Source organism: Anopheles marshallii, chromosome 3, assembly GCF_943734725.1.
Source record: "Anopheles marshallii chromosome 3, idAnoMarsDA_429_01, whole genome shotgun sequence".
Taxonomy (NCBI): Eukaryota; Metazoa; Arthropoda; class Insecta; order Diptera; family Culicidae; genus Anopheles; species Anopheles marshallii.
The window spans coordinates 29,356,240-29,383,548 of record NC_071327.1 but is presented as its reverse complement, the minus strand read 5'-3'; the positions used below and the strand labels follow the sequence as shown (position 1 = coordinate 29,383,548).

At 42.5% G+C, this 27,309-nt stretch overlaps 1 protein-coding gene across 1 annotated transcript; it reads right to left on the bottom strand.

Annotated features, from left to right (window-relative positions):
- Positions 1 to 721: 721 nt before the first annotated feature.
- LOC128713441 (solute carrier organic anion transporter family member 4A1) lies at positions 722 to 25,950 on the bottom strand. The gene is made up of 7 exons (XM_053808301.1): positions 25,623 to 25,950; positions 11,826 to 12,160; positions 10,829 to 11,033; positions 8,387 to 8,489; positions 3,050 to 3,429; positions 992 to 1,772; positions 722 to 905 (listed from the first exon to the last, which is right to left on the bottom strand). The coding sequence occupies exons 1-7, from the start codon at positions 25,948 to 25,950 to the stop codon at positions 722 to 724; spliced, it is 2,316 nt and encodes a 771-aa protein (XP_053664276.1).
- Positions 25,951 to 27,309: the final 1,359 nt, after the last annotated feature.

The window sequence follows — 27,309 nt, the reverse complement described above, 5'->3', positions numbered from 1 at the left end:
ATTGATATCCAAATTAACAGTCTCTTATGTGCAATAACAATAAAGTTTGTAAATGAGATTCATACCTATAAATTAACGCAACAATTTTCTTTCATCACATCTCGCTAGCTATCGTTTGCAGTACAACCATCAACACATAGCACACAATTTCTTAGTTCAAGGATCCATTTTATTCAAATGCCGCTTACACACTATAGAGTCTACACTTTAGCTTTATTTGGCAGTACATACATACATATTCTATATCGGTACGAAAATGGTCATTATCAGGTGTAGATGATGCATTAAAAGGACTTAATACATAACTGAGAATAGCCTTTACGCTTCATTACAGTGTCAGTCAATCCTGAGAATCATTTGGCCATCGATAGATAAATTCTACGCTTGATGAAAGTAACGAAATGAAATCTAGTTAGGATCTCAGCAAAAACATCAACCTGCTCGCGGAGGAATCGGTTCTCTCACTACATGCTAGTTTTACTAAATACTGAAGCTTACTGGCGCAATCGCTACGTATTTTGATTGAATGTAACTATACATAGTGCTGTTTTATGACAATTTTGCGATAAATATCGATACTTGATGGAATGCGCTAAAGAAGAAACAAACACGGTTACTATGACACTTAAGAATACGTATGACTTGTAGCAAATGGCCACCACCGTTTGTTGGGTGACGAGTTTTGAGCAACGGTGGGGTCGTGATTGATGAAAGAATCAAATCAATACTTTTCCACTGTGATTGGGTTTATGTGACCGTTTGAGGTTAGTTTTTGGTTTGCGGTGTCCTGCTGTTGGTGTGTATCGCCGTTGGTGATCACTTTGGGCGGGATGTAATAGAACCAGGCACCGAAGAAGAACAGTATGGAGCACGCCTTGCCGATTAGAGCTAGTAGTAACATGTACCTGCAAAAGAGAGCAAACGAGCAATGGGTTTAATAACTTCCCATTGTGCTACAGATAACGACACCAAACATGGACGGCGCACTTACTTGCTCATGAACGCATTATCGTAAACCAAACACGCGCCATGATCGTCACAGCTCGACTCCTGCCACAAGATGCACGTTTCGTCGATAAGCCGTCCGAAGATCATTGGGGCTGGGATCGTGCCAAGTACCCGGACCTTTATCCACTGTATTCCAAGCGCAAACGATCGTTGATCATCGTGGACACAGCGGAGCGTCGCCGACAGGGCCGGCATCGTGGCCAGGAAGGTGAAAAACATCACCAGAAAGCAGAGTACCACGAAAATCCACAGATGATCGCACTGCGACTGACACATCGTGTTGACCGCATCGTAGCTTCCTCCACCGTACAACGGTCCTGCCTCGCCGTGGAACGTGGCATTAATACAGGTACAGTCCCGGTACACTTTGGCGTTCTCCAGATTGATCTCCTCGCTGCACCCGGCATGGCACGGCGAGTAGTACATGATCCCGTCCGCACCGCAGATCGGTTCGTAGTTACGCCGACTGCAGGCACACCGGTCATTGCACGCGTTGTCCAGATTCTTGGGCAGATAGTACAGATCGCGCGGCTCCGTCGAGTGCGCGTAAGGACTGTCGAGGTTTTCGTGCGGAAAGTAGGGCGCCGTCACGCCGGCAAAGGTGAGATTCGGACAGGATAGGAAAAAGCACACCGTAAACAGGGCGGCAAATATTGTGGCAAACAGGCAAAACTTGATGATGCCCGAGCAGGACAGGTGTAGCTTTTTCACAAGATAGCCGCCCAAAAACGTTCCACCACCACCGGCAGGTACCGTTATTATTCCTGGAGAATGAAAACAAGGGCAAAGCGTTTTAATGTATTGCAGTTAGCTAGTACAGAACAAACAAAAATAAAGTAGTAATTGTGCTAAATAAGTTGAGTTCTTCATGGAAATTACAGAATCGTGCACACTCACTAAAACTATGATTATATGTATTGTAGAGCAAGGTAAAAAGAAACATATTAATAGAAAAACAGGAGAGTCAAGTCTCTTGTAATGATTAAATCCTACAAGAGTGTTACAGCTGGACGTCACAGTCAAGACCATCAAGACCACAAACTTAAGATTCTATATTAGACTCTTCATAACAGGGTTACCTAAATGATCAAGGAGAGATGAAGAGACTTAATCCAGGACATCGAAAGAGACTTCTATTTTTATATCCAAGTCTCCGAATTTCCATTATCCATAAGCATCTCTTTAGCAGCTGGATTATCTGCGCGAGAACAAAATCTCGAAGGTCTCCAAAGAACAATTATGGTTGATCCCGGAGGAGATAACAGTAAATGGATGTCCATTGGAATTCTTCAAATATCTGAAGCTTTTGATTACGACAACTTTCAAGATCATTCAGAATCTTGGGTAACAGCGACTTTAAACAAAACATGATCCCACGAAAGTACGAGATTCTAAAGATCTAACCTTAAATGCCGTTGTTGGTTCTCAATTAAGTGTTTTCGCTTTTAGGGTGGCATAATTTCACTCTCAATTTCTTAGGATTACAATAAGCTTTAAGCAAGCCAATGCTCCAATGCAGCCAATGACACATTGAGTATATGCTTAATTGTGCATTAGTTCCTGGAGAATACCTGAGATTGATAGATCCTGAAGAATAAGTGGTAACGCATTTGTTAATATTCGGCTTACTCGCATAAGAATGACGGTTAGACGAAACGGATACTTCATAAACTTTCTAACTGATCTTGTCAGCGGAGGGCAGATCAATCTTGGAGATCACTTTGTTCTTCATATTCCTTGAAACGCTATAACATCGGAGGTCTCGATCTGCTCCTTCAGGGTTTAACTTGCCTATATCTGAATAGTCTAGGTGAGATTGCTGAGGATTCACTAGGTTCTCACATGCTAAAACCACAAAACACACCATCATTTCTTGCGTGATATGGTAATCTTCAATAAACGGAAATCTTACAAAGAATCTCAAAATCTATAACAAAACACAAACTTATAATACATTCTGAATTCATCGCAAAGCTGTTAGTGCAACAAACGAACTTCAAACAGAATCGTTACAAACACGATTTCCAACGATCTCACTTACCCATCAGCAGCGCCGACCATACCGCCGTCACGCTGAACTGATTCTCGATCAGCTTCGGCAGGAACACGGCGAACCCGGAAATGACCAGCCCCTCGGATGCACCGGCCAGGTTGAGAAAGAAAAACGTCGGGTTGCGTAGCAACGCAAGCAGCGCCCGTGGAATCTGCTTGATCTTGGTGAACGCTTCCTGGTTCCGCTCGCCCTCACCATCATCACCACCCCGGTGTGCTTCCGACACCTTCTGCAGCTTTTCCGAACCGGGCAGGGCGGGCGGATAGGCTAGGATGGGGATGGCCAACAGCAAGCAGAACGCTGCCATGAAAACGAACCCAACCCACCAGGCTCCGACCCACACCTTGCTGTGTGGCGTTAGACCGAGTCTAACACCGGTGGAAAAAGAAAAGTAAGGAGTAGAGAGAGAGCAAAAAACATAGAGAGAAAGCTTAATAAATAGAATAATATAGTACCCACGTGTTGGGGGTTGGCACAGAACCGAAAGAAACCATAAAAGTGCGTGTTTTTCCGCCGGGATATCCTTACATCGAACGAACCGGAGTACCGGGTGCTAGATAAAAAGTGGTTTTAATGGTGGATATTCTCAGTGGTAACGCGGTCCATTCACTCGTTCTCGGCGGTTGAACATGCACACATTGTTCAACAATCCCAGGGTTTGGTAGTCACGTTGTTACGATGGTTACAATCGTAGTTACCGGGCGCAATTGTTCTAGCTAGCGTTGCACTCGGGTCTTCACAGCACAACAAGCACCACAATGCAAGGACAATGGTACGCGATTTAAATGGCAATATTGACACCGTGCACGATATGCCGTTCCGAACCGTTGGACTGTGGACGTACGCTTTATAGGCTTAGCTTTATTCCCGTCCGTCCAAAACCCGGTTGGACCAAATGGTCTGGCAACACAAAAACGATCGTGGGGGATTGTTCATTTTTCCAAATCACACCTCTCGCCCACTGTAACTGCGAATGTGGAAAAATGGAACTCACGGCAGAAGAGACAATTAAAAAATGATAAATGCACATCGCAAGGGTAAATGTTGGGTCGGCAAAGAGAGTAAAATGTTATCCTGAAATCCTTTGCTTCACACACAAACGCAGGGTGCCCCAGAAAGGCTGCCCAGTCCGGCAGGGATCAAGTTGTGGTTTTTTTTTTCTGGTAGCACAAACCCACGCGGGAAAAGTGTGTTCCCGCTCGCGCAACAAATCCAGCCTGCCCCCGGGTTGTGGTGACGTTTTCATTCATTAAAATCAACTTTTCCCGTGGCATTACAAATGGAGTTTCGGGCTCGCAGTGTCGCAGCGTGTGCGGTTTGTGTTCATTTATCGATCTATTGTGCGTGTTTGACGGTGGGCAAATGAACAAACGAGTCCAGGAATGCAACGAATCGGGAACACTCGAACGTGGGCATCCAGTGGATTGGAAAACAATGCAAACGGGGGTAGTGACAGGTGTTTTTGTTTAAAAAAAAAGGTTTTCACTCATGTGCAATACTTTAATTAAGCACCCCGCACACAGGTGATCATCAATCATCGGGCGGCGATCGATCGGCGGGCAATCCATCTTCTAAGCGGGAAGTCATTAAAATCGATTTAACAAATGTATTTGCAGTGGTATTTTGTGACACAAAATGTGTGCCAACCGAGCGTTTATCAATGTGCATTCAGTTTTAAATTTATTGCTATTCGTGTTCGTGATAAAATATAACTTAAAAAAAATACGTATTGACTTAAAAAGTTAAAAGGATGTTTATAACGTGTGGCGAATACTTGTATTCAAACAGAATGTATTATAATAAAGGGATTGATAGAATTACTAGTTAAACCAATAGTAATATTAGTATTGCAATCAGCAATTTTCTCTGTATTTTATTAAATTGTATTTATTAAATTAATTGTTTTTCTTTAACTAGAAAGTTATTAATGCAAATTGAAAGTTATCTTTTATCCTTCATTTATTCAACTTTATCTTGTTATCGTTCCCATTATGTTTAATTTTGTTATATTTCAAACAAATATGAACTTTAATATCGATGTTTTAACATATTTAATACTTAACAAATAAAATGATGGGGGATCATGGGGGAGGCCTGGTGGCATGATGGTAGTGAGGCCGGTCGTCACACGAACGGACTGGGCCAAAATCCCATCTGGACCAATCCTCCGTACACAGGACTGATTATCCGGAAACTTAGTAAAATTAAGTCTAATAAAACCAGAAATGGCCGGCATATGACCTAGAAGGTCGTTATGCTAATAAGAGAGAGAACTATTGTTTGAGAGAAAGTAGCGCAGGGACTTTGATGTTTTTAAGGCGAAAGTAAGCATTAAAGCATGATTGGGCATTAATGTGACACGTGTATCAAGAGGTTCCAGGCTGTTCAGCTGACCATGTACAAGATACGAAATCAAACTCCTGTTTTTTCGATTCCTTTGTAAGCTACTCCGGAGTCTCTCGGTGGAGCTTCCTAGGTCCACTCCTGTTCTTGTTATTTTTCAACGAATGTGCATATTCTTTCCCTCCTATCGGTCATCTGCTCTTTGCGGATGACTTCAAAATTTTCCTTGTTGTGAGTTCGTCAGCTGATTGTTGTACTCATCCAATTTTCCTTAATAGCTTTTCCGTTTGGTATCGTCAGTGGAGGTTCTAACGGTGGGCGAAGTAGGCGGCCGCCTAGGGCCTCGCCGTGTGGGGGGCCTGAAAAAAGCCCGATAAGGATGTTATCGGGCAGCCCAATAAGGACGTTATCGGGCAGCCCGATAAGGATGTGAGCGCCTAGGGCCTCCAAGGAGTTTAATGCACCACTGGGTGTCGTAACAACGGCCTTATACTATGTCCTGATAAATGTTATGTCATCCCGTTTGAAAGATCTGTTAAGGTTTCGTACAGCTACACTCTTCATGACACTGTCGAGTGACTTCCGTGAAATATTTGGGAGTGTGGTTGGATGAGACACTCTCGTTTAATGTTCATATTAACCATGTCTTAGCCAAGTCTAACACATCCCTGGGTCTGTTTGTTAGACTCTCCACAGAACTTAGAGACCCTCTTTACCTGAAGGCTTTGTTTTGTTGCTGGGTTCGATCCACTTTGGACTACGCTGCCATCGTCTAGTTTCCACCAGGCTCTTGCTTTATCTCAAGCCTCCTTTCGCACGATCTGGATATTCCATCCCTCATTTTCGACATTCCATTTTATGCTTCTTCCCGCTTTCTGCACAATAGACCCCCTTTACACATCGCATCCCGCCATATGCGATACTGTCGGACTTCTGGTATCACCTGTTCGACTACAATATTCCCGTATCCCATTTTCGTTCACGTCTACGTGAGTTCCCATCCTTCCTACCTCATGAGCGTTCTGTTCAACGCGTTTCCCTCCAACTGTTTTTCCCTCATTTCCTTAATATATAAGACAAATTTGTAAAACCTTTGCGGCAAACAAATCGAATTTAAATGAAAAAAATAAAATAAAATAAAAGTTTATATCACAACTTTAACTCTACCACGAAAAGTCCCGATAATCTGTCTACGCTATACGGGTAAGAGCAGTCTAAACGAGATTCGAACAATGTCCTTTAATATACCAAACCAAATGCAGAGGCCCAAGACCATGGACAGTCATGAGAATGCCATTTTTGATTCTTTCTTTCCTCGTGCTTAACATTAGAGTCGAAGGTTAAACAATAAACTGTAAAGAACTGTTTAAACACATCATTCTCAATGAAAACGAAACATTGTTCAAGAATAGTACAATTAATATTAAAAGAATGAAATTTTACTATAAATAGCATAAAAAAACTACTCAAAATATTTTTCCTGCTATTGACACATTCCATCATCCACAGCCGGTATGCGGTTTTTGCTTTTCTACCACAGTTTTTGCTGCACATAGGCACGCGTCTTCTGCTAACCGACTATGCAAAAATGCTTATTACCTTTTCACAGCGTAACGAATTGCTTATTATGGAAATGTCCCACACTGGCAACCAGCATCACCTGTAGCCGTAGCGCAACTGTAGGTTGATATATTTTCATAACAACATAACCGCCGTCGTCCGTAACACAATTTGCGAGGCAAACGGCAATGCACCGACATGACCGAGCAAGGCCAGGACGGAACGTGTGCCAAGGAACGATCGATCATTCCGCACAGGTCGGCGGGGCAATGTTTTGCCGTAAAGGAAGACATTGTTTGGGTGTTTTTATTTTGTATGTGTGGTGAAAGTATTCTTATGGTAATAGATTGTACATGCACAGCGAGCAACAGGATGGCTTGCTCTTGTTTGCCCCAAGGCTGTATTTGATTGGTAAGGACACATTCGAACGTAACATAGGATAGTGAAAATGTTACCAACAAATAACTTCTATAGACAAACATGAATTTAACAACTGAATTTCCTCAGTCAGTAATTTGGGCCTCAGTGGCCCAATTTCACTCCTCTCTATGTACAACTCAACGCTGTTTGTATGCAGCTTCCAATTCCCGTCGACTTTCGTCCGGAATACCGGAGTGATGACGCCAGTCATTATGATTTCCGAAGGAAATGAACCATTTCCCCCCTGATGCAAAACTCCCGTAATGAATCCAATGATCCGCTGGCGGCGTAATATCATCACAACAGCATATTCGTCTTGCCTCATTGGCGCATGTTATGCAGTTTTGTCTCCTTCCTTCGCCTTTCGCTATTTAAGCCAGGGGTAAGAGGTAACGCCAGACACGAACAACGGCTATGGTTCACCATTTTTCGGATGATAAAGCCGGCTCAAATGGTGTCAGATGATGCGAATCGTCCGCCGAATACGTCTCCGACCGGATAAAAAACGCACAAGCTGTTACCTTTTAGGAAGGTGTTATGTGCCCCAATAAATCTGTCATATCTCTAGCCAAAAAGTCAAACGCCTGCCCAGACACTGGCCCAGACAATGGATACATCTCTCCCTAGACTTGTTACTGTTTGGGGAATCTACATGTGTCTACACCAATGTATTCCTAAAACAGATAGGACGGACGATAAACGTTACGATCCTTTCGGTTATGAAATTTCCACATAATTTGAATTTATTAATATTAGACGCAACACGTTCCATGAGTTCTAAACGAAGCTTAAGGTATTTATGGTTGTTTGGGCACAACAACAGCTTCCCCAACGGCTGTTGAAAACATCTACAGGATTGACTAGCCGTGGATGGGTAGAGATCTTCCCCTATGATGGATGGCCAGGGCAAACCAGTAGATTAAAAGCCGATCAGTCTTCCGGTCCCTTCGATCTCATGAATTGTTTCCTATTTTAAGTGGAAACACGGGGGAAAAAACTTACGTGGTAGCATCGACGACGAACATGTCCGTGTAGAAGAGCAGCAACTGTCCACCGATGACATAACCGGCAGCCGGTCCAACAACGGCCATTGTGTAGTAAATACCTGCAAGACGGAGTAGGATAGTAAAGGAACTTTTAACATTTTGGAAAGTTTAGTAAGATAAAAATAATAAACGTTGATGAAATAATTATTGATTTAATGCATTATCTTATATCATATTCTAAATAATTGAATTGTTCATAATACATAAAATGGGCATTGGTTTGATTGCATTTAACTTTTAAAAGCTTAAAGCAACGATTTTTTTCCGTCGCCCGCCACTTTATACCCTCTTCACACAACTGTTCTTCTGGGCCAATCGTGCTCCATTTCGTGCTTGAAAACCTTCAATCAAAAATCAATCAAGCTCACTGGCATGCAGTACTACTGCATTTGCTTCTATACTTCCCACTTATCGCTCACCGTTGTCGCTAAATAGATTTACGCCCGACCCATGGTCAGGCCAGTCCGGCGGTGTCTGATAGCAAAACGAAAGACAAATCTAATCAATCGAACTTAGGTCGGATATCGGGGCAACCGGTGCACAAATTATAGACCCCTGCGAGCTAGTTTACCGTCCGCAAGCATAATGGGCGGAGGATGGCATTCAGCATAAAAATCACAACCCAATCTGTCAAACCGTACGGACACTTCGTTCTCCACTTTTCAAATCGCTTCAATCGTGTTCCATTGAAATGCGATCCATCGCACGCACACTCTATTTGTACGTTGGGCTGTTGAAAGGTTCCGTCCGGGTTTCCTCGGCCAGATTGATATAGTTGTCCGGTAGACCAAGGGCAAGTGCTAAGTGTTGTTGGTAAGGTGGGAAAAAAATTGATGTGAATTTTCCACCCGAAAGAACCTGGTGCAGCTAGCAGGCAGCTGTGCCAAATGGACACTTAAAGCGGGAATGACATTTTGTTGTCTCTTCTGGTGAACAATGTACCAATTGTAGTATAGGTTTAAAAGGTGTTTGTAAAGTGATTTGAAAAAAAAACTACAATTTATTCGAAAAGCGGTGTCTAAAACGTTGTCTCACTCTCCTGATGAGTCTTAATTTATAATTCTCAGCTAAATTATACATTTCTACAATTGTTGTGTACTCTTGCAATTAATATTGGTAATAGATAGATAATTGTAATAGTGTTGAGAATCGAATTCGAATGTTGAATTCTTGATACTTGAATATTGAATTATGAACGAAATATGTTATTACTTTAGCGATATCTTTCTTGTCTTCTCACTTGTCTTGACCATTTTCTTCATGTTATTATCATTGTTATTGCTAATTTAAATAGACTTTTACATTTTATTCGTTTTAATATATTCTTGTCTAGACATAGGACCTGGTCATTCTCAAGGAACACACATTCCTGTGTCATCCTGTGGATTCTTACTTTTTCAAAAATATGCAACGGTACTTGATATATTTGTATTTTCCTTTGCTCATTCAGAAAAAAAGGAGCATGTAACCACTTTTGACGCACAATTTCATCGAGGTTAATAAAAGGAAGCTAATAAAATTATTATGAAGATGTACGCATTTATATCGCATGCCAGAATCGTTTTTCCCTTCGCTGTTTCCCAACGCATGTCCATACAAACAAACACGCACCACAGCTTCACGGTACTTGCTCTACCACAAAAGACACGGGAGCTGAGGAAACCTCCTTCCGTCGTAAAAGTACAGTCCACACTGGAAGGGGTTGGTACTCTCCCTCTCTCTCTCTCGCTTCGTTCTAAGAACAACTATCCTTTTATGCTTTTACCAACCAATTCACTCCCTGCAACGGAAATCGGAAGTTGGCAATTCCTTCCCCTATAGCTTTCCCGGACACATTGGGAGGGCATGATTTTATTTGCTTTCCTTCCCAACTGATCCCTTATCCTGCAGTTTTTCTCCCAGATCGGCGTTTAATTTCACAATCAGATGATTTATTTTGACAGAAGTGATTGCAAAATATTTTGAGCCTTCTCAAACGTGCGTGACTCGGGGATCCTTCTCTTTTCGGCTAGCTTCTCCAGCAGGGACACACAGAAGTGTGTCGCAAAGATTATATGGTAAGTAATTTATGGTGTTCATTTGCGAATAACTTACTGTGCTCCGGCCACGACCACTAGACTGGGCAAGCCCAATGTAGGCCAACGCGTGTACTGTGCAGAGCAGAGGAGCAAGGAAACAACGATGGCACGATGCATGGTGTAGCATATTTTAAACGACTGTACGAAATATGGTTAAGGCATTGGTTTTGGGCCGCACTTTATGGAGGGAAACACTGCAACTGTCAGTGGCTTTATTCCTCAAGGTATGCGAATGAACACGGTTAACGTAATAAGTGGGAATTCACGCACACGCAACCGTAAACATACTAATTTAGATAACCATCCACAAAATCACTTACCTAAATACACGGAAGACATTTTCTTCGAGACGTTCTCGTCGATGTAGGTAACGCCGAGGGTGTACAGCGGTGATGCACCCGCACCGAGCAGTAGCTGGGCGGTAAAGAAGAACCACACATTCCAGGACAAGTTTTCACCGTCCGATGTCGATGGTTGTCCACCGTTTGCCAGTGGCAATACCGTGTCATGGCTGCAACCTGTAAGCTACAAGGGAAGGGAATCAAAAAAGGAACAAAACAAGGAACATGAAACAACGCTACATGGGTCGTAAGGACGATTTTTTTTGTTCTCTGTCCGGTAGTAGAAGATTGTTAACCAGGTGAACAAAGGCCAGTCAGATCCTGCCCGGAAGGAAGCATGCCAAAGGAAGTGCTTTTGCTATTTAATTATCGAATGCGTTTCTTTTTGTTTCAGCTACAAGCTAACCAATGTTTTTGTCATGATTTGAAGTTAGTTGCTATATGCTTCTATAGGAATTACATCAATGCAAATGAATTTTAGGTGTACTTTTCTCAATAACCAACATGAACAGCCTCCCTTTAAAGTGAATAAACTTAACTTGAAAAGGTTAAATGTGGGACAGTTCTAACGATCGAATACGACAAACAAACATAACAAAACAGTGTGTTCCAAAAAAACAAAACATAAACAGACAAAACAAAACATAAACAGACAAAACCAATAGAAACAGCAAAAAAAGTTTTATAACTCTTTAAATACTTATATTTAAACAAAATAAGAAAGGTAATAAGCAAAAATTAGTTAAAATAATGAAAAAGAAACCAATGTACATTGAAAAATTAGATGCAAAAGCAATGGAAAACAAAACACAAGACAAGGAACAACAAAATTATGTATCAAAAATTACAATTTTACAATTTTAGTCATGTGTCATGTGCATAATAGAAACAAACAAATAAATCTAAAATTAATCTTCCATACACCTGTTGAGCTCATCATGTGTATTTGTTACAGGATAACGCTCTCTTAACTTACCTCTGTTAGCGCCTCCACGGAAGCACCTGTACTGTTGGTCAGCAACGTCGCCAACGTACACACGTTCTGGTCCGAGTTGGTTGCCCGGTACTGTCCGACGAGAAAGTGTGGCAATGCGAATACGAACGCACCGAGTCCCATCACCGCCACACCCCACCCGATCCACCGTGGTTTGGACGCGCCGAGCCGTCCGCCAAAGTATGACACCGGCACAAGACACAGAAAGGACGCAATATCGTAACCACTGGCCACCAGGCCAGTTTGTGTCGAACGCAAACCGAACCGCCGCTCGATGGTCGTGATGACAACGTTGATGAAACCGTTCACGATCAAACCTGGTTCAGAGGGGGAGGGGACAAACATAAAGAAGAATTATGAAAAACAGGACAATAGCGGGCAAGTGGTAAAGCGAACGGAACACACGATGCGAAGGGAAACATATTGTTGCGTAGCGCATTAGATACAGGTTGTTTGTGTGCTGTCGTGCGTGCGAAAATGTGAAAGATTCAAAACATCCGGATAGGGCAAAGATGGTTTAAAGGCGAAGCGAAGGGTCGCCCTTTTGTGCACTGTACATCGCGGTGAAAGAAATACCCCCAGCCCGGGTAAGGGAGCGTGTATCCAAGGTGACAACTATTGTTTGCATTAAGTGAAAACTGTTTCTTTCGTCCTTTTGTGCGCGAAAGAAGCTGGAGTGTTTATCAGTTATTATATCACAAGCCTGTCGGTGATTGACCATTGTATGAGGTTTGTTAAAGATTAAATTGGAATTTTATATGCTTTTCCCACAACAAGGATGTGCACGATGGAAAGATTAGTATTATTGATCAAATTTGTGTCCAGAAAACATCTAGGAAATGGCAAAAAAAAATGCTAAATTTAGGGTCATTTAAATGCTTGCTGTTAATTTTAAGGACTTTTTTGAAGTATGTTTCAGAACGGCAATTTTTATCGTATTAATAACCCACAAACATGAAACTTTAATCTGTTAGTTATTAATGCCTTTACAATACAACAAATTTAAACAAAACTTTACAAACAAAAATATTGATATATTAACAGTTCTGCTGTATTTCAAAATACATAAAAGTTATTAAAACAATATAATGATATGTAAGTTTAAGTAGAAAATTGATACATTCAACCTACAGCAAAACATGAAGAAACACATAGAAATGTTCAAGAAAGGTAACGAAAAGATTCAAACGGGACGACATGGGCAGTTTGTTAAGCAAACACACATCCAATCCAATTCTAATCAGAAGAAACATTTTCTTTTCACCAATGTGGCAATGAACCGAATCGCAACGCTACATAAGAACATAATTCATATCGCCATGTAACAGAGTGGAGGACACTTTCCTTCCGTAAAGTACCGGAATTGGCATGTAAAGCACGACGAAGCAATGAAGCAGCAATGGATGGTAAAATTGCCATTTAACTACACTTCAGCTACACTCAGCCTTTTGCGGTTGTTCCCCCAAAATATGCTTTCGTGCGGCGAAAGCAGAATCGAGAAACACATTCGGAAGCCCAACCCGGACACTTAATCGTACCGTGGCCTGTGGTACGAAATTTTTGTTTGAAATTGGCAAACATTTGCTATCGGAAAGCGGATCTACAACCATTCTGTGTTTAACCTTATGGGAAGGCGTGCACCGTGTAGTGTACGACCCTCTTGATTGACAATTTTTCTACACTTTCTCCACTCCACTGGGCTCGGCGCACATAGTTGATAGTTCGATATTTTACGCATTTTCTTTGCCACGCTCACGGACTGTGGAACGAGTTTCGGGTTGTGTTAGAAGTTGGGAAATGTTCAGATCGTTGGTTCGAATCAATTTTTGGAGCAAGCTATATTTTTTCGCCAATGGCTGGGGACATGTGACAAACGCACAATGTGCATACTGGGATTATTGTGTGAGTTTATCTCCAACTATCCATCTCCAACAAATCAGTAAACTGCGGGTCTCGCTTCTCTTTGATCTAGTCGCCATTTTCGCTGGCCATGTATACGCAACTTATATGAGCTAGACATAAAGTTTGAAGAAATATGAGCTAGTAAGATAAGGCTTTGTAGATTTGACAAAGGAATTGTTTAATACATCAGTTTGGCAAATTCAAATTACTACAAACTGCTTATTTTAGTTATCTACATCAACCGAAGACCTCGCCAAGTCCTTCGATCGTATATCTAGGAGGTCGACAATTCTGCATGACGACCCGTAAAAATTATTATATTTACAGTGTTATTGTCATTTTGCCGTATTTTATAACATGCAACAACACAGATAAACTAAACAAAAAGTATGTTTTAAGTAGATCGGAATACAAAACGCTCTTCTATTTGCAAAACGGAAGATGTTTTTATCCTTTTATGTATCGTACTACGGATTCCATATCCATTTGTGGTCGTTTAAAGCGCACTTGGAGGTTCAACAGCGATATTAACCAAACCTTAAGTTAACCTTACAGCAGCACGTGCCGTGATGGTGTGTGGTGCTGCACAACCAATAGGCCTCATATTTTATTCCGCTTATGAATGGTTGAGCAGAAATGCAATTTTGTGCTTACCACGCGTGATAGAAACTGATTTCACTCAATAATGGTACGGATTGGAAGGAAGTCCTCTGGCACACCGGTATGAAAGGAAAAAAAAAATGAGGGTGAAGCCATTTATGCTAAACGAAAATTTAATTTCCTGTTGATCGTTAAATTGTAAAAAAAAATCAACGACCATCACGGTTGGCCAATGTAGGTGGCACTCTTATATTTCGCGCCCCACAATCCCACCGACACTCGTGATGCACTCGAGTCGATCGAACAAAATAAACCCATCAACTGGCCACGTGGCTGACGCGGAAAACAAAAGGTCAACAAACTTCACGGGGTGGTAAAGTTATGGAAAAGCGTAGTAAAGCAATAACACAAAACAGAACAATATTGATACGAAATTAAACAAACACGGCATAAATAGATGCTTTCAAACAAAGCAAACCAAACATGGTAGATAAGTGTAATTTAAAACTGATAGCAATCAAACAAAACGGCTATTCTTCATGCACCAAAATGGCAATGAGTGTCCTTTACGATCTGCAGTATAGCTAACACCCTTGTACAATCAAACGTTGTGACGCCTTCCATCAAGACATCAAATCCATCCTTGAAGGAAAGCCATTTCTTCTTGTTCGAACTTCTCCCAAGAAGTTGCCTGGATGTGGGTACTATGCCAACGTTCACAAAACCGTTCAAAAATATGTTTTCTCCTCCTTTCCGTTTAAGCATAGCAAAATAGAGCCTGTACTTGGGGGTGGAAACTGGTCGGCGTGCCGTTTGTTGATACATTTTCCTCGTCTTACGCCAAGGGTGTGCCTGAATTAACTTGTGCTTGGAATGCGATTACTTTGCGAAACCGGAAGGAAGTATGAAATGGGTTCGACAATCGAAGTGTGGCGACTAAACCAATTTAGCAACGGTTATTTTGAAATGTGAGTGGTTTGCTTGGCGCTTGATGGCATTTTAAATGGGAAAGTTTGATTAGCGTGTCGCTACTTCGTGTGATGTGGTCCCTTTTTCTTCTGGATAGTGATCTATTTGAAGTTATTAAAAAACGACTTCAATACCGATCAGATGATTTATTTCCATTGATAAAAATATCTGATTAGATGTAATTAGTATTATCCAAACATATGAAATGTCATGTTAATTATAATGTTAGGCCTCGAAGTATTGGTTCTCTTGAACTTTCTGCCACTTCTCTTACAGATTACTAAGTTTTTCCACAGATTACTTAGATGATGTTTAGGAGATCCCAATATACTCCTATTTGTTGAGTTCTTCTCAAAACTTCAGAGTGCTTCAGGTTCTAATCGTCTTATCGTCCGATTGTCTGACCAGAATATAGTTTGCTTATAACCAATTAGATATAGTATGTTACAGATATGATTGAGCATCGAAAGGATCTAAATTGTACAATCTAATGTCCATTCCTCGTTGTTTCTCGGCTCTCCTAAGACATACTTGTCATCGACACTGTATTGCTCAGTTTTAAATCGTTGGTAGAGAACGATCACGCCATGACCTTCTGTTTTTAGCAATCTGGTTATTGTTTGATAACTTACAGCAGAAGTTTTCTTCAAATTTTCAAGAAAATACTAGGATTGTGGATTTGACATTCTTTACATAATCTGCTGCTTTAGCGCCCTCTGCCGTAAAAAGAAGGAATTTCCACCAAATTCTTGTGAAATTTCGTCAAAAAAAAAACGTCAAACCAATAAAAGCTTTAAGTGCAAAGTGTGTCACGCTCTTCAAGCCTTTTCTGTCGCCTATTTTACCATATTTGTGGACCCTCTTCTGAGCAAAACAGAGATGTCCTCTTGCACGCGACTGTCTAAGTGTGCAAGCTACCGCAGAAATTAATAATATTCCCACGAACTGGTAAACCGCTACTACTATTCATCGTCCACAGCAAACCAAAGCCAGCTTCATTTTCTGCCCAAAGCATGATACTACCCATTCCAGCCACACTTTTGGTCCCAGGTTCACTAACCGAACACTCGCAAAACCCGCAGCAAATAGCTCACGCGCGCCACGCCGAAGCCCCATGCCCCTTTTTTTTCTTTTACATTTGTGGTGAAAATTGCCACAGGGGGAAAACCCCGGAATGGTTACCCTTTGCAGAAAAGACGGTACACGACTAGGCAAACATTCGCGTTCGTCGGGAACGCCAGAAGGTGCTGTTGGCATCAACTGTTGCATCAATGGAATGGGTGATACAGAAATGGGGTTTGACCTGAAACGACGATCGCCAGACAGGGCGAAGGATCCTTTCATGCTTCGTCAAAGGATCAAGCATCGGAACTGGCGGAAAAATGTGTCAACTACCGCAGGCTACCACTCGTCGTGTCTCGTTACGCTATGCATCCCTTTCCTATGGCAGAGGTTGAGTAATCCCTTCCGACATGACATTAAGCTGCGTTTTAGGAAACATTGTACACATTTTTCTCACTTCCACCTTTACGCTTCCCATCGTAAGATGTGGGCAGCTTTACAATGGGTAAACTCATATAAATCGCTACCATTACTGTTCTCCAAACCACCATGCAAGCTACTTGGTCCGGTTGGTTTGATAGTTACGGTTTAAAATGCTCAAACTTTAAACCACAAAATTGCCTCCCGAACCTCCCAACGGTTTGTGGCCGATTTTTCACACATTTTATTCATATGGTCATGAAGCAGACATTTTTCTCTACCGCTAGAGATAGGTTTTCCTCACAAACCGATCAAGAAGCTGTGGTGGTGTTCCGACAACGCTCCGCTATAGTGCTTGGAGCAACAATGTGGCAAGAAAGTCGCAACGGTACAGCCAGCAAATGGCAGAGAGAAGCCCCGGAAATCTCACGTTGCACAATAAGTTGGAGGATTTCATGCAATCTTTTAAATGTACGCGTACTTTATCGTCATCACTTCTGGGGGAGGGCGGTTCTGGTGAAACACCATCTGAATCTCAATTACGTTCATTTTTTACCCTCGGCTTTACTTCGTTTACTTTCCAGTGTCGGTTGGGAGGAAAAAGCTTTTTTCCTCATGTCATTTACTGTTTCAAGCATGTGTCGGAATTTGCTCTGCTTGGAAAATGTATCGATGAAATCGGGTATCAATAGTAGCATGTTATTGGTAAGATTTCCTATAAAAGTTAATAATTTTAAAATTATTTTCCTACTTCTAATTTCGTATCGTCTCTTTCTGTTTTTATCGCCATTTGTTGAGTGATTTTTGTTTTGTTAATATGAGTTTAGTAATCTTTAGTAAATAAAGTTGATTGTTGTATTTTTTTTATTTACCATAAATTGTTTTTGACGTTTTATGGATTGTATGTAGTTTTATTATTTTATTAATTAACTTGTTTTCTATGGACTTTTTTATGAAAATTATAGATTTTTCAAAACAACCAGTAGTAATTTAATATTTTATAGATATTTTAAAACTGTTTCTTTCATAAAATATACACGGCTGAAGAAAAACATCTCGTTGTTAGTTTGACGCAATGAACAATCAAAGTCAATCCCACAGTGCAGTTATTGAATACATCGAACATGGCATTTAATACATTTGCTGCAAAGTCATAAGTTAATGGTTTTAGGTATTCTCTTGCCAAAAATAAGAAGTTGCCCCCCAACTGCTACCGATGCTTGGAAGCAAGCCCTTCGCGAGCAAACGAAGCTTATGTACATTACGATCCACAATTTAGCACCACATTAACGAACATAATGCCGCCACACTCATGCGCCGGCAGGTGTATGGGTGCATTAAAACCCCCGCTACTAACGGGCTCCCGACCCGCCAGGCAGCAAATGGGGGCACCACCGGGTTGACATGTTTCCTTTTCCACTTCCGCAAACACGGCCCGGGACGATGGGATTGAATTTAAGCGTGTATCGTAGTCAATCGTGGCACTTTACAAATGACGTAAACGTGACTCGACGCAAAATCGTCGCATTCGCGGCTAGGGGTTACGATTTTTTCTTCTCGGCGACGGGTTCTAGTGCTGCCCTCCCTTTCAAGGAAAGTATTTTACGATCCACTTTCCCAAATAGCGATTGGCAGGGCATCGATTTTCTCACATCGCGAAAGCATCCGTTGCAGCGTTGTCTGCAAGAATTTGTCCGGCGGGAGAGGAAGCGAACGGATACATAAAATCCTGGGAATCCTGGAAAGGCGGTTATATCTTGAGACGCGCCGGATCATTGTTTTTATAGCTCCACTCGTCCCCATCCACCCCGGGACCGGGAATGGGCAAGTGTTCTCATCCTCACTTTCGTCAAGGAGGTTAATTTTTACGCCGCAAATAAACCGCACTAGCCCTCCGTTGGCGTGCGTCCGCCACCGTTCCGTTCATGAGTGTTCGCATAAAGTGGACGGCACGCGTCCTATCGGGCCGTTGCGATCTCTTCGTTTTAATAAGACTCAGAAGAACGGGGCTGAGACTGCGAGCCTGGGAAATGCATCGCCTCACAGAGATCCCTCGTCTTTACTGCCATCGAGATAAGGGCTCATAATAACACGAAACAGCAGCAGCACCAGCGCTAGAATGGTACGCCATAAATAGAACTGTGCCACGGGCCACTGGTAACTTCATGCAAAGCCGCCCCTCATCCTCCAGCCGGATGACGCATCCGAATTGGCGAAAACGCTGGAAAAACCCCAGCAACCCACGTTTGCGGGAGATGGTCCCAGATCGTCCGGAGATCTGTAGCAAATGTTCCTCCCGCCTGCATTCTCGGTTCTATTATCTGCTGCTTTTCATATTGTCCGCTGACAGCAGGGCACCGGGTGGATAAATCACGGGCAAAGATGTCGCCCGATGGCATAAATCAGATACGGCGGCCACTTTCACTTGCTCTCGTGCAGTCCACAACTCCGAAAAACGATTCCGTGATGACAGTCGTAAAACCAGGGACAACGGAAGCAAACACGCAAGCGGTGTTCCTTTTGTTCGAGGTTAAACCAGGGAGCCACCGTAAACTGCAAGTGTGACTGGGATTTTTTTTTCCTTTCAGGGTGTAAAACCCAGCACCGTCGTGTTCACTGAAAGGGTTGACCAAATATTTAACCAAACGTAAACAAAAATGAGTTCTGCACATGAGCAATGCATCGGAGATCAGCAGAGTTATCAGGGAACTTTATATTTGTTCCAAAAATTTGACGACTCAAAAAGAACTATAGAGTTTGCTAACAATTTGAGGAAAACTATCAGGAAGCTTGAGAAAATGTAGGAAATCTCTTTTGCCAGTTCCAAACCCATTGCGAATCAGGGCAACTCTCGTTAATGAAGAATGGTGACTTACTTACTTATCCGGCGCTACAACGGCGGTCTTGGCCGGCTGCAGGAGTATCCTTAACCGCTTACGGGCGAGCACCTTCGTCTGCCAATCCATTCAATCCCGGTCTTTCTGGCGGACGCATCAACGACATCACTCCATCTCAATTTAGGTCTAACACGCCTCCTTTGTCCATGAGGACGACCTAAAAGGACTTTACGGGCTGGGTCGTCCGGTGTCATTCTCATGACGTGGCCAGCCCACCAGAGTCTAGCGAGTCTAATCCGCTGTACGACAGTAATTTCGCCGTACAGTCGTCATGGACCTCACGTTTGCGGGTCCTATATTGCCCTTTCACAGATGCGGGGCCAAAAATCCTGTTGATTATTGCGTGTGAGTACTGGAACTATATAGGTTCTATGTAGAGCCAGGATCGTTCGTAGCGACAGGTGTTTTGTATGGAGAAGTTTCCCCAGATTGTATAAAGACCGGTTGGCAGTCAGCACTCTGGCGCGTATTTCAACATCAATGTTATTGTCGGTGGTGACTTTTGACCCAGAATAGGTGAAGTTTTGGACGACTTCGAAAGTGTACAGGGCGAAGTGTCAACAGGGCCGCCATGTGGTGCCACCATCAACTTGGGTTTTAATGTTTAATTGTGACACACAAACGGATAATTTCCAAAACAAACGATAATTTCTTCCAAAAATGGAGCGATACTGAGCATCAGGAATATTGGTGTTACTTTGAAGATGCTCGATGTAGTACGGAGCTTTCCAGAGTAGTCCGTAATAATCGGAGTATTTCGCAGTAGTCACGAGTACTGGCCTGTACTTCGGAGTTTTCCAGAGCACCTGAATCGATTCCAGAGTAGTCCGGAGTGCCTAAGTTGTCTAAGACATTTTTTATAGATTCGAGATTGTCAGTGTCGAAGTAGATTTGTCAACACACTCTAGAACTCCCATCCTTATTATTGTAGTTATGTTGCTCTTTTTCAGACATAGCAGACATAACTATTGTACTGTGATAGGCGTAGTATTGGACGTCTTTCAGGCAGAAATTTTGACAACTTCAGATCCACAGGACCGATGACAAGTCCTTACGAATGACTACGATAAGCTTCTTTAAATTAAAATTCATAAAATTTTACTTTGAACATCGATAGCTATGGGATAACCGGAGTTTAAAATGAAAAGTTTTAAAACCAATATCTAATCGAATCTATAGCCTTCACAAAATTCGTAGTTTTGCAGTATTACACTTGACGTGTTTAATTGTCCATTAATTAAGTAATCCAATTGTCCATAATGAGTGAATACAGCAGATAACACAGTGCAACTTATGCTGTCCATTCTTGCGATGGAGAGCTAAATTTTTGTTTTTCGCCCCCTTCCTTCTCCACCACCAATCCCATCACAAAACGATGACAAATGCAGTACGAGTGCACTCACTCAAACCTGCCTGAGCCCATTATTTATGACAGCTCCCAATTCATTAAATTTGTCATTTTAAACGCAATAACAATCAGATGACAATGACGACACGTTGTAGTTGGCTTGTTTACAGCCCAGTGCTATGTTGTGGGCCGCCCGAAATAGTGGCCGCCACCGGATTACAATATGCTGCTCGTGCGTACGGGTTTGCTTCTTTTTTTATTTCAGCTCTACCATTCGCGCTTTGTTCTGACAACTGTCACTTCAAGTGCCGTCGTCCCACCATTGAAATGATAAATGGACTGGCATCCCCACCAGCCAGCAACTCCCGTCTCGACCCCGGGCACGCTGGATGGATGGTTTGATCGGTAGAAGTACTGCCATTCCGCTCCACTAGTACTCGTCCTGGGGTGGGGGGGTTCCACTCGTTATTGGTGACCAGTCACCATTTATCCCGCCTCCACATGGAAAGTGATAAATAAGCCGATCACAACTGACACCACGTGCACGAGCCTCATTTAAATGGTGTTTCCGAACCGATGCACTCTTCCGCCGGTTAGTTGTGCAGCACCGGTGCTAATAGCAGCAGCGGCAGCATTACCATTCTCCAATTTCCGTAACAGGACCCGCCAAAGCTTGAAGCTCGAACGGGGTCAACAGGCTGCAGACCGCAGGATTATGGAGTGTCATTAAAACACTAAATGGTCCATTATTTGGCCGTCAGTTTGGGGACGTTTTTACTATCAACATTTCCCCGGGCGCAAGGTTTTCCGCCATTTGGTGGTTGGCGCTGGACACAATGCGCGGGACGCATGCAATGTGTACGCGGCCGTGATTTCAAAACCTTAAAGTCTCATAAATGTCGCATCAATTTATGATCATCATTCATCAACTGATTACCATTATTTGGGTGCGCTTGGCGTGATGGCCGAATGGTACACGGACCGCCGGGGTGGTACTGATACGATTATTTTTATTGCATCGGTGCATCCACACGGCACACTTGTTGCTGCTTGTTTTCGAATGGCTAGATGCGCGTGCTTTAAAGCCTTTGAGAGTTCCCTCCAAACCGGGTTCCGTAACCCCTTTTTATTAGCTAATGACTGGCAAGCCTCATAAATGGGGTGCATATGGTCGTAAAATCGGGGTCGTAAAACGGACTAATCGAACGAGTTCCCGAGCGCTGGAAAATGTCTTCTAGGCGCGTGTGTTTGATTTCGTTCTGCTTCTGCTTGCAGACAACAGATAGATATGGATGTGTGTTTTTTTTTGCTGTAAGCTAGTAATTGAGATTTATGTGATTTTAACCAAATTATTCGATGTATTGAAATGAATAAAGTGCATAATAAAGCATGCGTTTTTCGGCATCACGGGCTGACAAGCGACAGCGAACCGCCAGCCAAAGAATGGTGCCTCTAAATCTGCTTCTAATGCTGCGTAAAGTGAAACCCACATTTGTAAGCATTAAGCTCCGGTTTGGTGCGCAGGAGTTGGTCTATAAATCAAAATTTCACATCCAACCACACCGGACACCGTGGTGGTCAATTATGTTAATGTCCCAATTGTACAATTATGCAATGGAGTTTATTTTTTGCAGCTGAGGTGTACATCAACTACTACTAGAATAACAACTTGTGCACGAATGGCGAGGACTCATTTATCAGACTTTAACATAAATCATCATAAAATTGATTTTGATTGTTTATTAGTCGATTGTGATTAAATTTTGAATTTGAATTGATTCTGGCAGGAATCTAAATTAATTCTAGAATATTACATTAAACTACAAAAAGATGAACTTTTTGTTGAATCAATTCGATTCATTCGTAGTTAGCATCTTTTGTTTCTCCTTGAATTCTAATATTTGCTAAAATATTCTTGCTTATGTATTCTGATGTTTGAAATTTGTTTTTTACATATTAATTTAGTATTTAAACACGTTTCTCCTTTTGTATCCGTGGACTTTTCATTGAAGAAAAACTTGAAATTTTTTCATCTTATCTTTAAATGGAGTTCTCCAACCGAACATATCACACCGACCCGCCAAATGGAAGAGCAATTGGAAACTTTTCAATGTGTCACAACCACACACCACGTGCAATTGACCGTTCTGCGATTAGATAGTGAAAACTAACGTAGCAAACTTTCCGGTGGCCCTCATCTCACAACAATCGCCAGTTTTCGACAGCGATGCTTACCATACTGTGAGCTGGAACGACCTGGGATAAGAGAATCCTCGTCCACCACGGGGAGCGCTTCTGCCGAAGACAGGCTAATTTTGGGTCACTTTTGTCAGCATTTTCCAATCGAATTCCCCTCGAAGTACCGGGCAGTGCTGGGTGAAAACATCCTTTTTCCTCACCCGTCATGAGTTACCGTTGTTGGGAGATAAGTTTAGCCATACATTGTACCTTCCACTACAAGCAATCTCCATGAAAAGCGTCGATTTACGACCGTTTTACTGCCAGTCTTTCCTTTTTCGTTTGTGTCCTACGCTAACCTACTAACCCCTCCGAAATGCCGAACCGAAACAGCTGACGGCTAGGGAAAAACGCACCGAAAAACTCGAAAAGAACGCAGATGCCATACCTGAGATGGGGCGGGCGCGTAAAATAAAAGTCACAAAGCGTACACAATTTAATTTCTCCACGGCGACCCCCGGCTCACGAGGGCCCTTGCAGGCAGGAATTCCCCTTCGCTGGATGAAAATGGTTTGTTTACACGCGTAAACAGCATATGATTATCACCTCGTAATGTTTGAGTGTTAATAACGTTGATCGGTGGCAGGGCAGGCGTCAGAATCTGTCAACCGAAACCACCCTCGCGTGGTTCCGAAAAGCACGACCAAATGTATCTCCGAGTTCCCTTTTGTCGCCTCAGTCTTCAGGATAAGCGTGTCGCCTCCAAGGGAATCCACCAGAACGCTCGACGACAGGATGGTTTGAGAGTCGAGTCTTCGAGCGGTGGTACTTGCTTCTTCGGGGATTAAATTCAATTTCACTCCTTAATGGCCAGGGCGTTTTTCTACGTCGTATTAGAATGCATTGTTGATGTTGTCATTTACAGGACGCGCGTAATAATGGCAGTGTGCTGAGAGGATGATTTGTATAGCGATAAATATATAACGATGTTTGACAGAATAATTGACTGGCAGAAAAAACTACTAAACAGTCTACTAATAGCACACAATCAGTGCTCAGTTGTGATGATAAATAAAGGTTTGTCCTTTACAGTTGCTATTAATTTCGTGTTTACGCATTCCTAATATTATTATAGTCAAAGCATCCGTAAATGTAATCCGTTTTCATATTGTTACATTACAAGTAAACGCAACACAATACCGGCTATAGCCAATAAGAAGTTCTTTGGAAATTAAAAGTCTAATATTAGACTACAATTCCTGCCTATAAACCTATACATAGTACCTGGGTAATATACCTGCCGCTATTATTGAATATTCTTACGCTACTTTTAAATTGTAAATTGTTTAACTGCTTTTCTAATATTCTATTTTGAAGAATTATGAAAATATATTAGCTTCAATAACAATTTGATGGGTAATGTTGCTATTCACCTCCTCCTCTTTATACCTCTTAAAACCTCTATCTCCTACTCTACCTCTTTATACTTCAATTAAGTTCAGTTCAAGAAATGCATAATTAAATTATAATCTCTACGAGATACCCAGCATTGATAAACTCTCACAGATCACACACACACAGATAAACAGCGATTAGACACGACTTTGAACATAAAACAGGACTAAAGTTAAATATGAAAAGTATAAACGTAGAGCAATTGTTGATATCGACGAGTTGTAGAAAAAAATAATATCGACGAAGTTATAGGCTCCGGCGAGCTGATTATGTCAATAAATTGGCACCGGATGACCTTGCCCGTAAAGTCCTTTGAGGTCGTCCGTATGAACATAGGACGCATGGTAGGCCTAAATTGAGTTGGAGTGAAGTCGTTAATGTTTCCGACAAACGGCCAACATATTGGATTGACTGGCGATGACGCTCGACCGTGAGCGGTTTAGGGAACTACTTCAGCAGGTCAAGCCCCCGAAGCGGTTGTTGCGACGAATAAGTGAGCAAGTAGTCATTCGCAAGCCTCCTTAAACTCGATTTCTGTGTTTAAAATATATCACAGCTAGATTTTTAGAATAACTCCCTATTAATTTTTGTAATTTAATAATTGTAACTTTCTTCTTCGCTTCAACTCATTAGCGGTTGAAACACTGTATGTTTAAATTTATCCTTGGAGTCCATGTTGCATATTCGTGCAAACTAAGACGAATCACCTTAATATTCAGTAAATGCACCAAATTTTTAAATTCAAATTTTATTCCGACACATTCCCAAAGCGGGTGTTACGTTTGACATATTTGCTGCAAAGAATGTAGCACAATTGGTATTCCCATGCGCTTCAACCAAATCACAAACACACGCGCACGCGAACATTTGCCAGGCGAAACACTTTCATCATCAGCATAACGTCCATCACTACGCACACCGGACGCATTGCTAAAACTGCTCACTTACCTTGGACGGCACCGGCCCAGCACAGCCAAAACAGGGCCCACTTGGGCGTCATGAACCGCTCCATCCATCGGGGACGCAGCGCAAACCACCCGCAATGGTACGATCGTGGTGGCGTCGCCGGCCTTTGCAACGGTGACTCGCCGTCTGTCGCGACCTTGATCGGTGGACACACGCCTGCCTCCAGTGCGATCGGCGAGGACGGTTCGCCGTAACTGCCGCCACATTTGGTCGACTCGGTCTGCACCGTATTGCCGGTGGACGGTGTCGTGGCGGACGAGGTCGGGTTGTTCATCTTCACGCTGTCGTCCCAGCTGGACGTGGTGGACATGGTGTAATGCAGTGTCCTACCGCACCGAACGAACAGGTACTGCGTGTATTCACGTATTGGCGACACTTAGGCACCCTTTTTGGTGTTGAACTGATTTTAAAACAAACAGCTTTTTTCCTTCGTTAAATACACGTTGTTTTATTCCACAATTTTTAACTCCTTGAAGAGCGATCCGTTGAGTTGGTCCACACTTTTTAATCAACCATTTAAACCAAACTCATGGTCAGGGTCAGTGAGAAAGCCTGGACGATGCAAACACTACTGGAAGTTGGAAACACTTTTGCTACTTTTCTTCATCAAAATGAGAGTGAATTTAATATTCAACCCGAAAACTATCGGACAACGAAATTAGAAGCTGCTCAATTCAATCACTCGGTCTTATCACACGTCGCACACAACGCATAGATGCTACGGTTGAGCCCGCCGAGCGCTCGGAATTGTTTGTATAAAATTATGCAAAATCCCTACACTGTTTCAAACACCGACAGTTAGCTCTAAGCCTGTAACATTCAGCCGAACAGCAATAGACAACGACGACCGGAACAGGTGGATATCAATACAGCTTACGGGGAACTTTACAACCGGCAGCTTATGGTCACCCTTCGTCAGGAAAGAAAATATTTGCCTTAAACCCCGCTTATCACACCGTAACATTGATTGGGTCGGTGGTTGCTTGCGTACACCACACATAAATCACCCAAGATCCTCTAAATGATCCTTAAACCCCTTGGCGAATGCACACCTGCACAGGGAAAACACGTACACGACTCGCTCGGGTCCACGTGCTCCGTCAGCCAGGACGTTCCATCGATGACTGACGGTTTGGAATTGCCTTTTGCCGGAGCATACAAGTCACTTGTTTGGTTGGTGGTGCGCAATCGTGCGCCAGCGTTCAAACGATGGCACGCGGAGCAGCCGAACAAAACGACACGCGGTCTACCGAGACGCGAACCGAACGTAACCTCTTGTCCCGTTGACTGTTGAACGGAAACTAATCGGAAGCTGTTTGTCTCACGCGTCTGAGAGCGGTGCAATGCCGTGCCGTGCCGTGCGTGTGTTGACCGTGAGTGCACTCCAGCAAGTGCAATTCGCACACAGTCGAGAGATGTAAGATGCACAAGGGAAAAACAATCACACCATTAAGGCAAGATTGTTTTTCTACTTGTTGTTTTGTAATCTTTATTGAACTGGAGTATTTGAAGTATTTTAATGTTTAACTTTATCTTAATATTACGTGGCAATTGTTATTATGGTGGTTATTCTATTAGACACAAGACGTCCAGATGAGATACAGACACATCATTCCGAATAGTTTCGTTCCTTCAACTTAACTTAAATAAATATGAAATAGAGATCTTC

What these genes read in the sequence shown, in the direction of transcription:
- LOC128713441 (XM_053808301.1), bottom strand. Translation starts at nt 25,950, where the DNA reads ATGTCCACCACGTCCAGCTGGGACGACAGCGTGAAGATGAACAACCCG. An exon ending in TTCGTCGTCGATGCTACCAC is followed by an intron (nt 3,430 to 8,386) that starts GTAAGTTTTTTC and finishes CACCGGTGTTAG; the next exon opens with ACTCGGTCTAACGCCACACA. An exon ending in GATAATGCGTTCATGAGCAA is followed by an intron (nt 906 to 991) that starts GTAAGTGCGCCG and finishes TCTCTTTTGCAG; the next exon opens with GTACATGTTACTACTAGCTC.